A 14,751-nucleotide genomic window follows, 5' to 3' on the forward strand; every position below is an offset into this window, starting at 1 on the left:
TAGAATTTGGGGAACATTCTTCAAAAGCTGGACTTATTTTAATAGACAGGAGGAGGGACGAAGGGAATGGGTAGCACCAGATATTTGTCATGAAGATTTTCTTCCTTATCTTTTCATTTTGGATCCTATAAAGCAACATGTTCTCATTATAAAAAAAACAAACACACAAACAAACAAAAAACACAAAAGAAACCTGGGATTGGTTGTACAGAGATTGAGGTTCTAGTCCCAAATTTGGTTATAGCATGCTTTTAGAGTGACCTTAAATAAGTCATTCTGCCTCTGTTTTCTCATCCGGAAAATGGATTTATCGATCTAGCCATCCATCTACAGCCAGCCATTAGTAATCATTTATTGAGTGCCTACCACATTTTAGGCATTTTACTTGGTGCTTTGGATGATATAAATTTAAGATACATTTCCCACCTTCAAAGAGTATGGTCTAGTTGAGCAAGAGGGAACCTGGAGAAGGCATCACAATGGGAGGTGCATGTACTCTCGGCCTTAAAAGCTGAGTCACATTATGCCATCAGATAAGGGATATGATGATGGGGAGGGCATTGCAGGCAGAGGAAACAGCACAAAAAAGACACTAGGTTGTAAAAATGCTTGGTAGGCTAAGAGATCAATAAATAGTTTAGCCTAGATAAAGCATAGGTCAGATAGTGCATCTTAACTGAGTCCCAAGATAATTGTTAGAATGAATTCAAATAACATAGTGGGGTACTTATAAATGTAAGATATCATGAGGAAATGCTGAGAGGCACAGTGGGCTTGTATGAGAAGCTGGCTCCCTGCGGAGTACTGCTACCCAGAAACAACTCCATCTCTTTCTCTCTCTCCCACTTCCTCCCTTCCTCAGGACATGTATAGTGGCCTGGTGGGGCCCTTGGCTATCTGCCAAAAGGGCATCCTGGAGCCCCATGGAGGACGGAGTGACATGGACCGGGAATTTGCATTGTTGTTCTTGATTTTTGATGAAAATAAGTCTTGGTATTTGGAGGAAAATGTGGCAACCCATGGGTCCCAGGATCCAGGCAGTATTAACCTACAGGATGAAACTTTCTTGGAGAGCAATAAAATGCATGGTCAGTAGTAAAAAACCTACTCTTGTTCCAAAGCAGTCCCTACTGGTTACATGGGGATATTTAATAGGCCTATTGCTACCTAAGGGAACATAATCCCAGAGAGGACACAAACATGGGAAGGTGAAATGGGGATGAGTTAGAAGAAGCATTTCCTATTATTGTACATTTACATATACAAAGGCAGATATGTGGTCCAGGTTAGATTGGGTGCCCAGAAAGCAGGAAGTTGACTCTGTAAATTGCCATGGTGATACCAGCAAATTTTAACATATTAGAGAAGGCAAAATGGACATGTATGACCTTCAATGTACTTGTCAAGCTGGCTGCTTAGTGCCCCTCTATTTTAAACCCCTGAGTTTAGTCTCCCAATATCATCTTATTTATTTACCACTCTAAATTTGGGATCTGTTTTCTCAATGGATTCCAATACAGCCAGATGAAAGCTTGTATTTTAGTCTCTTTTTAAAAAAGTTTCAATTTATAGATGGAAGAATTGAAGAGAGCCTCAGTGAGAAGCATACTGGATTTATGTCAGATACAAGGAAGAACTTTTTGGTACTTGAATGGATTTTGGAGAGAAATTGTGCATCAAAGCCTTCCTTTGCTTGAGAGATCTGTGTAGCTTTTCAAAAACAAGAGAAAGAGGGGAGAGCATAAGTGCAGTAGAATGAAGTGATCTCTCACTATTCCTTCTACCCCAAGATTTCTTTGATCTGAGAATGAGGAGCATCTTTGATAGTGATTCTAATGGAACTAAAAAGTCGTATATTATTATCCCACAGATTTTAGCTATTTCTCCTTGATGGAGTGATGAATGATTCACATTAGAACAGATGATTCACAGACTTCACAAGGCAGACATTTTAGCGCCTGTCAAATCAGAGAAATGGTCCAGGATAAAAAGGGAAAGAGGACACAGGTCCTGTTAATGCAGGGGTTTGGCTAATGCTTACTTTCTTCTGTTTGTTTATGTGTCTATCCACACTCTTCAGGTATAAGTCTACCTACCTATCCATCGAGCAGGTATTTGTTAAGCAGTTTCTGAGTGCTAGCCCTGGAGATACTTGCATCTGAGGGGTAAATAAATAACATTCCTCTCTTCCTTTTCAGGTTCCTGAACCAAATGAGAAAGAGAGATGCTTAAGATCAAATGTGAACCTTATTACTAAGAAGGCTAATTTAAAAACTGATTTCAGTTCTACAACTAAATGGGCTTACTAACACTTCTCTGGCAACAGATAGACATTTCCACCTTGTCATTGACATAGATGGGCAGCAATACTCTCCTCTTTGGCAGAGGGAGAATCATACCCCACAGTGAAATAATGAATCAGCTATTGCCCATTTCTGTGGCCTGATTGATGAGGGAGAGAAAAGATCAATAAGAGGCTGAGTTGATCATGTTTAGTTTCCTCTCTGAAATCCACAATTTGGTAGAGGTAGACATAGAGACAGATTATAAACGATTGCTTCCTCTCTTGGGTGATAAAGTGGAAATTATCTTCCCTCTGTAAGAACATGAGAAGTGGGGGAAAATTGTCCAGGGAAAAGTCCTGGAACTGTGAATTATTATAACAATTAGTAGTTTGATGTCCTTGGAGCATAGGATGTGGCCTGGGAAGAGACCCATGCATTAATATCATTATTAATTCTATGCATTAATGTTATTAATTCCATGAATGTGGCAGGTCTTTTTTTTTAACATTTATTGTAGGCTCAGCTGTCTACTGGGTGTTCTGAAAAAATACAAGGAAGCTATAGTAATGCAGTGTATACATACATTCTTTCCTGCATATTAGGAACCTATAGTCTAATTGGGGATGTAAGCTTTCACGCATGATAAGACAGGTAAATGTAGAAGACAATTTATTATGAGTTTCAGTGAGTCATGCAGACAGTACTGGAGGAGTTCACAGGTGGAAGGGGATGCAGGGAATGAGAGGTATGGAGAGGAACTAGGAGATCAGGAAAGTCTTTCTGGGGGAGTGAAGATTTCATTGGGCTTTAAAAAATGGGTAAAAGAAGGCAGGATTTCTAATAGGGAATCTTAGAAACACAAGGACACAAAGAACATGCATGGACCATTTGAGGGATGGTGAAGAAATCACCCCAACTGGAATAAATGTGTTGGGTAGTGGGAGATGAGTCTAGGAAGGTGGTTTGGAGTTATATTTTGAAGGATCTTGTTGGGTGAAGTAAGGATCCATGGACTTGCTCTTTGGAGCAGGAGAGAGTAATTAAAATATTTTAAGCAGCAGAATGATGTCATCAGATTCAGTCACTTAGAGAGATAATTTTGATAATATCAATGTAAGAAGATACCTTGAAGAGGGACAGATGGAAAAAAGATGAGACAAATTAGAAGCCCATTGCTATCTTCAGTAAAAAAGATTAGGCCTAGGATAGTGGCAATGGGAAGTCCAAAGGAGAGATGTAAGAAGCTTTTTCTTTTCTTTTCTTTTCTTTTCTGACAGCAATCAATGGGAAACTCTATGCCAACCTTAGGGGTCTTACCATGTACCAAGGAGAACGAGTGGCCTGGTACATGTTGGCCATGGGCCAAGATGTGGATCTACACACCATCCACTTTCATGCAGAGAGCTTCCTCTATCGGGTGAGCTGGAAAGTGGGCTGAGTCCCTCAAGGATGATTAGAACAGTGGTTTAACAGCAATTGAGAAAAAAGGTAACAGTGTGGAACAGGTAACAATTAGTTAAAAGAGCAGAGGTCTAGTACATGGAGCACTGAGCTGGAAATTCTAGTCTGGCTGTATATCCTAGACTCAATAACTTCCTGCTAGGCCCTAGCTTTCCCTTCTGATGTGGAAAAGAAAAAAGGCCCATTTATCAGTAAGGAGACTGAAGGAATCAATATCAAGTCTCAGTCAAGGACTTGAGACTCAATGAGCAGTGATTTTTAAGAAAAAGGAATTTCAGAGTGGCATCTCAGAATTGCTGAAAGTCCTTAATCTATTATAAGAAGAGCTTCAACTTAGGGGGTACATGGAACAATATGTAGATTTTGAAAACAGTTTAGTCTTAGGTAAAGGAGGAAGAGTTGGGGGCATTGATACAGACTTCGAGATTTAGAAGTGCTGAAAAAGACAATGGCAAAGATAACTTTATTTGAATCAATTTCTAAAGGAAATATATGCCTCATTCATAGGGGTCGAAGCTTAAGCCAAATTCCCCATATTTTAGCCTGCTGAAAATTATAAAGATACTTGTTTTGAACCTTCTAAAGTAACCTAGAAATTCTTTTACTTTGGGACATTTTAAGAGGAGAAAGTCACCTCTGTTGATTTAGTTTCGGTGGGTGGGTTCATTGGAGATATGAATAAAGTGGACTTTTTTTTTTTTTTTTGAGATGGAGTCTTACTCTGTCATCCAGGCTGGAGTGCAGTGGTGTGATCTCAGCTCACTGCAAGCTACGGCTCCTGGGTTCACACCATTCTTCTGCCTCAGCCTCCCGAGTAGCTGGGACTACAAGCGCCTGCCACCATGCCCGGCAATTTTTTTTTTCTTTTTTTTTAGTAGAGACGGGGTTTCACCATGTTAGCCAGGATGGTCTTGATAAAGTGGACTTTTAAAACCACTAACTGGCCTAGGAACCTTGAAGTCTCAGCTCCCTAATGTGGACATCACAATTTTTTGGTTCCTGAAAGCTCTAAGATGATTTTTATACCCTTCACTTCCTCTCCCTCATTCCCAATCTCTCTTGCAGAATGGCGAGAACTACCGGGCAGATGTGGTGGATCTGTTCCCAGGGACTTTTGAGGTTGTGGAGATGGTGGCCAGCAACCCTGGGACATGGCTGATGCACTGCCATGTGACTGACCATGTCCATGCTGGCATGGAGACCCTCTTCACTGTTTTTTCTCAAACAGGTAAGTCCTAACTTCCCGAAAATGATCATCTTCTAACACTTTATCTAGCCTATAGGAAGCAGGTAATACCAAAAAGCCTCTTGATTGTCTCCTTCTGATCCCACAATAAGCAGGTCTTGAGGCAGAGCATAGCCTCCCTCTAGGTATTGCCCCAACCAGTATTTCTAATCCTCCATTGCACCTGTCTCTCCATTGCCCCAACTGATATTTCTAATCTCCTGACACCTGTCCCTCTCCGAAATACTTCAAAACCTGTTGAGCTCACATGAGTTGACCCAGCCTGAAACCGGTTTGGCTCTATGCATTGAAGCCTAGTGCAGACCTGCTTCTTTTGAAATAAATTTAACTTATATACAAATATATTACTTGACTTCATTAGAGTAACTGATTATTTCAAGGAATATTGCTGATTAGTCTTTTTAAAAGGAGAATAAAAATAATTCTAATAGTCACCCATTAAATTGATTTGTTCTATGGGGTTGTGAAAGGCAATTCTTTCCTTTTTTCTTTTTTTTTTCTTAGAGTCAAGGTCTTGATCTGTCACCCAGGCTGGAGTGCAGTGGTGCAATCACGGCTCATTGGAGCCTCAGACTCTTAGACTCAAGCAGTCCTCCCACATCAGCCTCCCAAGTAGCTGGGACTGCAGGAATATGCCACCACATTAGGCTAATTTTTATACTTTTTGTAGAGAAGGGGGTCTACCTATGTTGTGCAGGCTGGTTCTAAACTCTTGGCCTCCTTCTGCAGCAGCAATCCTCCCGCCTTGGTCTCCCAAAGTGCTGGGATTGCAGGCATAAGGCACTGAACCTGGCCTAGTTTTTATTTTTTAGGCAGGGTTTTGCCTAGGCTGGTTTCAAATTTCTGGGCTCAAACCATCCTTCCACATCAGCCTCCCAAGTCTCTGGGATTACAGGAATGAGCCACCACATCTAGCAAGACAGTTCTTTTTGGTTTTTGAATATCTTCATCTAAGGCTAGAAAGAGAGATTGTCCTTCAATTACAGCTTATCTGAGTTACTACCAAGGGTGGAAAAAACTTTTTCTTTATATTTTATATGGAGAGGGAGCAGCTGGGACAATTTCTTTACCAGCCACTCTTTGTTCTTCACCAAAAAATGTAGATGGGTAGGCTGTGTTGGCTTTTGTGTCTTTGGGTAATTAAAGGGTCAAATGTCTTACTTCTTAAGGTTCTTGACCTGAGTCCAGTCCCCAACACTATTTGCCTTCCAAGAAGCCCTGTAGAGCCTTTTGGGACCCATACAAATCAAGGCTGTGGGTTTTTTTTTTTCTATGCTTTTAAAGAATATATAGCCACCATTTAAACAAAAATGGTATTCTGGGGTTGTCAGTCATTGGCATTCTATCAACGAGAATAGTGAAGGGGAAAATGTCTTTGAATATTCAAACAGACTTAGCAAATGTGGGTAGAGAATACAACTCTTCTGTTTACCCTCACAGAGGGAGATGAATGATTGCACATTATGACTTCCTATATAATTTAAAATATTTATTCTCTATCAACTAATACTGCTAGAATGCAGCTTCCACTTAACTACTCAGGAGCTATTCCCTAGCACCCAGATTTACAGAAACTTCTTTGTTGTGTTGTAAGTACATAGAACAAAATCAAGTGATCAATTGATACATCATCAGGGTGATACAGATCCAAGACAACAGGTTTTCTCTATATGTAGTAATGGGTTATCCCAAATATGAACCATCCAATATATGAGACCATTTCAATACATATTGCCAGGGTACTTCCATGAGGAAGGATAGCTCATATCTCTCTATGACAATGAGCCAGCCCATAAATCTTTTCTATTTGCCCTTTTGTTTTTTTATAACCCGCTATGGCCTAATTTCATATTGTTTCAACTCCATGTGTGTTAACAGGCCAACAGGAAGGAAGAGTTGAAAAGACAGAGGGAAAAGACTAATTTTTGGAACAAGGTTTCTGATAAGGCAGCAGGGAATGAGAATCAGAGCTAACATGAAAGATTAGTGCAAGAGTGGAGGAAAGTCATCTTTCTACTCTAAGAAGAAAGAAGACAGAAAATATAAGGATCAATGTGTAGGTTTGACCAGGGGTTTGACAGACTGACAGATAATTTCAGCCTATGTTCTTTCTCTTCTCTCTGATGGAGCAAATAGAGTCATCTGCTGAGAATGAAAGGCAGGTGATAGGGTACAGGGCTTGAGAAAAGTGGATGAAAGTTTGAAATAGCCACTCTGGGGGATGGGAAATAAATAATTATCACCAGCCAGCATTGAGGGCTTAGTTGAAATTGGACACAAAGGATAATAATCTTTACAATTGTGTGATTTTCTCTAACAGCAATTAAGCATACCAGACAAAATACAAGGAAATTACAGTTACTGGAGTTTTGGTAGATTATTGCAACACTCTTGGTAGATTAATAGTTGAAGTGATAGACCTTGGAGTCTCACTTGGTCCGGAATGGAAGAAAAGATAGGATTAAGCTACTAGGTTGAGGAAAAAAACTGAAGGTTTTGAAAGCTAGAGGTCTCATGGCAGGGGAGGATAACAGGTTTTTGAAATAAAGTGTATTAGAGCACTGAAAGGATGGGAGGTTGTTGTTAGATTTTAGATTTCTGAGATCTAACAATTCTTGATAACAAGGTTAATGTGACCACGGGAGTGGTTGGTGGAATTGGAGTAGACATCAAAGTTATTAGAGTTAAAAGGGCTAGAAACTGTGAGGCTTGAGTATTTGATGGGTCAGCACCCATGGTTGGAATTGAGGGAGAGGAAGACTGAGCCAGGTACTAAAGACTTCCATAAATGAAGAGAACTGCTAGCTAACAATAAAAAGAAATGATTGTAATTCTAGTCAAATAATATGAGCCTCAAAAGAGATATATTTTTACAAAAAGAGGAGGAACAATGATCTCAAAGAAGTATTGAGAGGATGTAAATGAAGTATGGTCCTCAGAGAATAACTCAGCTTTATTAAATCGAGGAGAGGAAGAAGTGTTCTGAGAAGATGTTGAATGTGTAGAGAAGTATGTTTCACAAGCAGGGATTTCCTGAAGGAAGTGTGGCAAATGGTTGGAAATAGAGCAATAATGGGGATAGAGGAAATGCCAAGAAATACTTAAATAATAGCAGAGGGGTGATTTACATTTTGGACTCCAAGCCTGTTCTCTTGCCCATATTTCATGTCACTGTTCAAAATCAAATCAACATACCAATATTGACTTTGACTATAAAGTAGTAAATTCTGCCTTTATTTTGCTTACTTTATCACAGAGAAATTTCTGCAACTAATGTTGACCTTTCACAGGGGGCCTATGGATTGGTAGGAAGAACAACAACGCTAACCTCTTGTCTTTTTTCCCCCCAACCAGAACACTTAAGCCCTCTCACCATCATCACCAAAGAGACTGAAAAAGGTACGTAAAATGATGCGCAGACTGGGTACTTATACGTAGTGTGTCTGTGTATGAGGTTGGGTGAAGTACCTTTAGGGGATGGGACTTATGTGACTGAGAGTTAGAATACATCAGCAGAAAGTATCCTGAGACTTCTGCAAGACTTCAGAAGCCAAAGAACCAAGGTTTAGCTTCCCTCAGCCGGTTTATTCTCTCTGGCTTCCACCCCAAACCTCCTGAGTTGGGGAAAACAGCCTCCTCCCCATTTAAAGGCTGCTGTCTTAGCCTCTCATCTAATGTGTGAGGGGGGAAGTAAATTCTAGATACTAGTCAAAAACCAAATACTGCATGTTCTCACTTCTAAGTGGGAGTTAAGCTATGAGTATGCAAAGGTATACAGAATGGCATAATGGACATTGGAGACTCAGAAGCAAGGAGAGTAGAAGGGCAGTGAGGAATAAAAAACTACCTATTAAGTACAATGTACACTACCTGGGTGATGGGTGCCCTAAAATCCCAGACTTTACCTCTATACAATTCATCCATGTAACCAAAAACCACTTGTACTCCTGAAGCTGTTGAAATATATATATATACGTATATATATACGTATATATATACGTATATATACGTATATATATACGTATATATATACGTATATATACGTATATATATACGTGTATATATATATACGTATATATACGTATATATATACATATATATATACGTATATATATATACATATATATATATTAAATCTAGGTCCTGCTGGGTTGGACATGGAAAAGTTATAGCACAAATATGAATCCCCCCTAGGGACAGTATGAGACTAGTTCAAACACCATATGTTCTTCAACAGCTGTTTTTATTCTTGCCTCTTTCCCTTTCATCTATGGAATACCAAGGAGTTAAACCTTTGGAACCAGCCATTTCTGACCTTGAATACTGTAGCGATTATTTTTCTGTGCAGCCCAGGTCCAAATAGTGTTGTTATTCTCCACCTCATTTGTCTCTGGACTAGGAAAGATCCAGAAAGGTATGAGAGCTAAAAGGAACATTAGAGATAATTAGTAGTTTAGTCTGAGGTTTTACAGCTGTTTGGAGAAGTCTTAATGATCTGCCTAAGTATCTCATGAACTGTTAACCAGGGGACCAGGATATGTCCTGGAGGGGATGGGGAAAGGTAAGGTGTGATTGTGTGGGTGGGCTTTCAGGCCATGTCTCTTTCAACCTGAGCAACTAAATTATATTATATATATTATATATATATATATGTATATATTTTAAATATTTAAATATTTTATATATTTTAAATATATATTTTTAAATATTTAAATATTTTATATATTTTAAATATTATATATATATTTGTGTTCACACATACTTTGTGTGTATATTTGTATATATACATACATATTTTGTGTACATATATACATTCCTCATAAGCTCTCATTTGTTAAAAAGTTTCCACAATGGGGAAAAAAGCCGTTGAAACTGTTGTTCTAATAAAACTGAATAATTTTCTACATGAGAAGCTGAGAAATTGAAAGTGATTTGTTCAATGTCACAAAAGGAGTATGTGGTAGAATGTAAACTCAGAACCAGAAAGTTTTGAGCTTCTATTTGAACTCATTATATTCTGTCTTCTCTCAGTTGTGTTAGAACATTAATTCAACCAGTTATACAATCATCAAACAAGTGTCAGGTACCAGGGATATCAAAATAAGTAAGACATAGCTGCTATTTTTCAGCATCTAAAAATGGAATGAGGCACAGAAATAATAATGCTGGGTGCTGTGTGCTGTACAAAAAGGGCAAGAAATAATAACAGTTAACATTTATTGGGTACTTCCTGTCTGCTAGGTGCTATACTAGATATTTTATAAGTATTAATTCACTTAAATTTTACAATATGCCTCTGTGTTAGGTATGGTTGTTATTCTGATTTTATGAAAGAGGAAGCTGAGGTTTAGATGGGAAGTGAGGGATTAGGTCTCTTGGCCCAAGGTCACACAATAAGTAAATTATAGGGGTACAAGGTACAGGCGCTTGGAAAACATAGAGGAAAGAACAATTGTCTAATGAAATCAAAGAAAACTTTGCAGAGACATGTAACATTTAAGGTAGGGCTAGAAAGATAAGGAGTAAAGTGTGTTCAGACAAAGGGATTAGCATGAGCAAAGTCTTAGAAGCCTGAAAGGGGATCACTTTTTATGAGGAGGAAAGAATGTGTTGCTATGGCTGAAAACTAGTAGATAGGACTAGAAGGATAGATTAGAGCCTGATACTGAGAGTTGGAATGTCTGGTTTAAAAGTCTGAGCTTTTCTCTGTAGGCTAATTGGGAATCATCAAAAGTGTGTACGCCAAGAACTAACAATCAGATATTTCTCTTGGAAAGGTCTATGTGACATCAGCGTTAACATGACCCAAAGAGGTAAGACTGGACAGCCTAGTAGCAGGTTCTTGTCATGGTTTAATTGTCAAAATTGCTATTGATAAGCTGGATGACTGAGTCAAATTTCTTTCTGAAGTTTCCCTTATTGCCTCCAATTCTACCGTCTGAAACCATACAGAACAAGTCAAATTCATCTTTTTTTTATATCACAGTCCTTTAGATATTTGAGAAAATGTATCAAGGGCCTTCCCAATCTGAGTCTTAGCTCTTTCCATGAGTGGACTGGGACCTCAGTGATTCTCAAGGACCCTTATAGCTGTTACATCATGTTTTCTTGATTCTCTATCCTCTAAATCTGTCTTAATCAGCTGGTTTTGTGAAGGATAAGGACAGGTCTCCTGTCCTATTTGGATTGACTTGTTTTTTTCAGGTGATGACTATAGATAGTTACCTTTTAGAGTACTCCCCATCCCAGGATGCCCGTTTTTTTTTATTCTCCATTTCAGCAGTGCCCCCCAGAGACATTGAAGAAGGCAATGTGAAGATGCTGGGCATGCAGATCCCCATAAAGAATGTTGAGATGCTGGCCTCTGTTTTGGTTGCCATTAGTGTCACCCTTCTGCTCGTTGTTCTGGCTCTTGGTGGAGTGGTTTGGTACCAACATCGACAGAGAAAGCTACGACGCAATAGGAGGTCCATCCTGGATGACAGCTTCAAGCTTCTGTCTTTCAAACAGTAACATCTGGAGCCTGGGGATATCCTCAGGAAGCACATCTGTAGTGCACTCCCAGCAGGCCATGGACTAGTCACTAACCCCACACTCAAAGGGGCATGGGTGGTGGAGAAGCAGAAGGAGGAATCAAGCTTATCTGGATATTTCTTTATTTATTTTACATGGAAATAATATGATTTCACTTTTTCTTTAGTTTCTTTGCTCTACGTGGGCACCTGGCACTAAGGGAGTACCTTCTCATCCTACATCGCAAATTTCAACAGCTACATTATATTGCCTTCTGACACTTGGAAGGTATCGAAATTTCTAGAAATGTATCCTTCTCACAAAGTAGAGACCAAGAGAAAAACTCATTGATTGGGTTTCTACTTCTTTCAAGGACTCAGGAAATTTCACTTTGAACTGAGGCCAAGTGAGCTGTTAAGATAACCCACACTTAAACTAAAGGCTAAGAATATAGGCTTGATGGGAAATTGAAGGTAGGCTGAGGATTGGGAATCCAAATTGAATTTTGATTCTCCTTGGCAGTGAACTACTTTGAAGAAGTGGTCAATGGGTTGTTGCTGCCATGAGCATGTACAACCTCTGGAGCTAGAAGCTCCTCAGGAAAGCCAGTTCTCCAAGTTCTTAAACAGTGGCACTGAAAGGAATGTTGAGTTACCTCTTCATGTTTTAGACAGCAAACCCTATGCATTAAAGTACTTGTTAGAACACTGAAAGACTGAATTTGGTGATTTTTGACAGTCTCTGTGGCTTCTGTCACTGTGATTGAAACAGAAATTACTTAGGGGGTGAGTGAGTATAGTATGTATTTGTCTAGCCTCTGTAGAACCTACAAGTTTTTGTTTTAGAGACAAGGAAGCTGTTCCAGAGGAAGCATCAAAGAGTGCTGGGTACCACCCTAGAAAAGGAGCTGTCGCATAAATGACAAAAATTTTCTGAGTGTCAAGAAAATTTGCCAGAGGGAAATAGAAGTCTGAGACGAGACTCAAACCTGTCCAGTGGGCCAGGGGAAGTAGGACCGTATCTTATGGGGCCTTTTTGGCAGTGGTGGTGTGAAAGGTCTAGTTGCAACTTTGGGGGCTTCCTTATAGGATGGAGTCATTCTTTCTGGCATTTTACAGCAATATTCCTTTGTTACATGCAAATTTGAGCCTCTGTAAAATATTGGTTAGAGAGGACAGATAAGTCATAAATTTTAGATTGGGTAAGATGGCCCACCCCACTGCAATATCCATAATATTGTACCACATGGCAAGTGGAGAACAGAAGAGGTATCAAGGAGAGAAAAGATGATAACTATATACTGTTTTACACTTTAAAAAGCATTTTAATTCTTGATTGCATTTGGATTACCTCAGAGCAAGTCATTTTACATTTGAGTAATGTTATCCATTTATACATTTGAGTGAACAAAAGCTTATGGACATTAAATAACTTCATCCAAGATCCCTCAGCTAGAAGTTGAGCAGGGATTCATGTATTCATCTCTTTGACTCCAAATACCTATTTCATCCTCATATATCATGGAAACATCCACTAGTCTCCATCCACCTTACCCATATTGATTCCAGCTTTTCTGTCTGTCCAGCAATCTGTCTGTCTAGGTAGCAATCTCTTGAAGATAAAATGTAGAAACCCACAGAGCTGGTGTTCAGTTACCATATAAGTTTGGAGGGGAAAACACAATCCAGAGGCTATGATTCCTCTTGTTTTTCCATGGTCAATGGGTTTCTGGAGAGCTTTACTGAGAATCTCAGAAATACAGTGTGGGTGGAAGGGGGATTTAGATGGCTAGTTATCCAACAGTTAGTGTTTAGGCCATTGCAGAATCAATGATTTAACAGCAGCAGAACTGTTTTGGCCTGCAGTTAACATGAATGTTAATGAAGACCAAGTACATGCTAGGAATTCCAGTCAATTAATGGTTATAATTTACATGCAACTAGGAGGTTCTTAGCTTGGTCTCAGTTATAACTCTAAGAGACTAGGAGAGGTAGATGTGATGGAATGCATTTCTTCTTATTTTGTAATCCTGCTCCAGGTCAAGGAATAGAAACTCAGAGCCCATGTATTTAAGAAAGAAATGTATTTTTGTGGTAAGTTTGCTCCAAGTAGGGATGCAAGTATCTATTTTTGACAATCAAGTGACATTACCATCTATTCAGTTGCTCAAGCTGGAAATTATCAGTGTCAACACATCAGTGAGTCTCGGTTTTATCTCCAAAATGTATTTATCCTATTCATTTGTTTCTATCTCCATTGCTATTCATTTGTTTCCATCTCCATTGCTACCACCTAAGTTTAAAACACAACCATCTGACCCAAAGCAATCTATAGATTCAATACAATCCCTATCAAAATACTAATGACATTCCTCACAGAAATTAAAAAAAAATCCTAAAATTCATACAGAACCACAAAAGACACAGAATACCCACAGCTATCCTGAGGAAAAAGAAAACTGGGGGAATTACATTACCTGATTTCAAATTATACTGCAGAGTTATAGTAACAAAAACAGCACAGTACTGGAATAAAAGTAGTCACATAGACCATTGGAAAAGAATAGAGAACTCAGAAACAAATCCACACACCTATGGTGAACTCATTTTCAACAAAGGTGCCAAGAACATACACTGGGAAAAAGAAAGTCTCTTCAATAAGTGGTGCTGGGGAAACTGGATATCCCTATGTGGAAGAATGAAACTAGTTCCACTATCACTCGCCATATACAAAAATCAAATGAAAATGGATTAAATACTTAAATTTAAGACAAGAAAAAATTAGGGAACACCTCCAGGACATTGGTCTGGGCAGAAATACCTCAAGGAATACCCCACAAGCACAGGAAACCAAAGCCAAAATGGACAAATGAGATCACATCAAGTTAAAAAGCCACTGCAAAGCAAAGGAAATAATCAACAAAGTGAAGAGACACCAAACAGAACAGGAGAAGATATTTGCAAACTACCCATCTGACAAGGGATTAATAACTAGAATATATAAGGAGCTCAAACAAATCTACAGGAAAAAATCTAGCAATCTAATCAAAAATTGGCAAAATATTTGAATAGACATGCCTCAAAAGAAGACATACAAATGGCAAACAGTCATATGAAAAGGTGCTCAACATCATCGATCATCAGACGAATGCAAATCAAAACTACAATGAGATATCATCTCACCCCAGTTAAAATGTCTTATATCCAAAGATAAGCAATAACATGCTGGCAAGGATGTGGAGAAAAG

General features: G+C 38.9%; 1 protein-coding gene across 2 annotated transcripts in view; it reads left to right on the top strand.

Moving 5' to 3' along the window:
• Positions 1–12,218, top strand: part of HEPH (hephaestin) — a 93,259-nt gene extending 81,041 nt beyond the window's left edge. The window contains exons 17-21 of one of the 2 annotated variants that reach the window (XM_019019758.3): positions 863–1,088; positions 3,563–3,702; positions 4,812–4,974; positions 8,347–8,391; positions 11,273–12,218. In XM_019019758.3, coding sequence (XP_018875303.1) covers positions 863–1,088; positions 3,563–3,702; positions 4,812–4,974; positions 8,347–8,391; positions 11,273–11,505 — 807 coding nt within the window. In that variant the 3' untranslated portion in view covers positions 11,506–12,218. The remainder of the gene's footprint in view (positions 1–862; positions 1,089–3,562; positions 3,703–4,811; positions 4,975–8,346; positions 8,392–11,272) is intronic. The other variant, XM_004064292.4, reaches the window with a different exon arrangement.
• The last annotated feature ends 2,533 nt before the right edge of the window (positions 12,219–14,751 follow it).

This window comes from Gorilla gorilla, chromosome X, assembly GCF_029281585.2.
Source record: "Gorilla gorilla gorilla isolate KB3781 chromosome X, NHGRI_mGorGor1-v2.1_pri, whole genome shotgun sequence".
NCBI classification, from domain to species: Eukaryota; Metazoa; Chordata; class Mammalia; order Primates; family Hominidae; genus Gorilla; species Gorilla gorilla.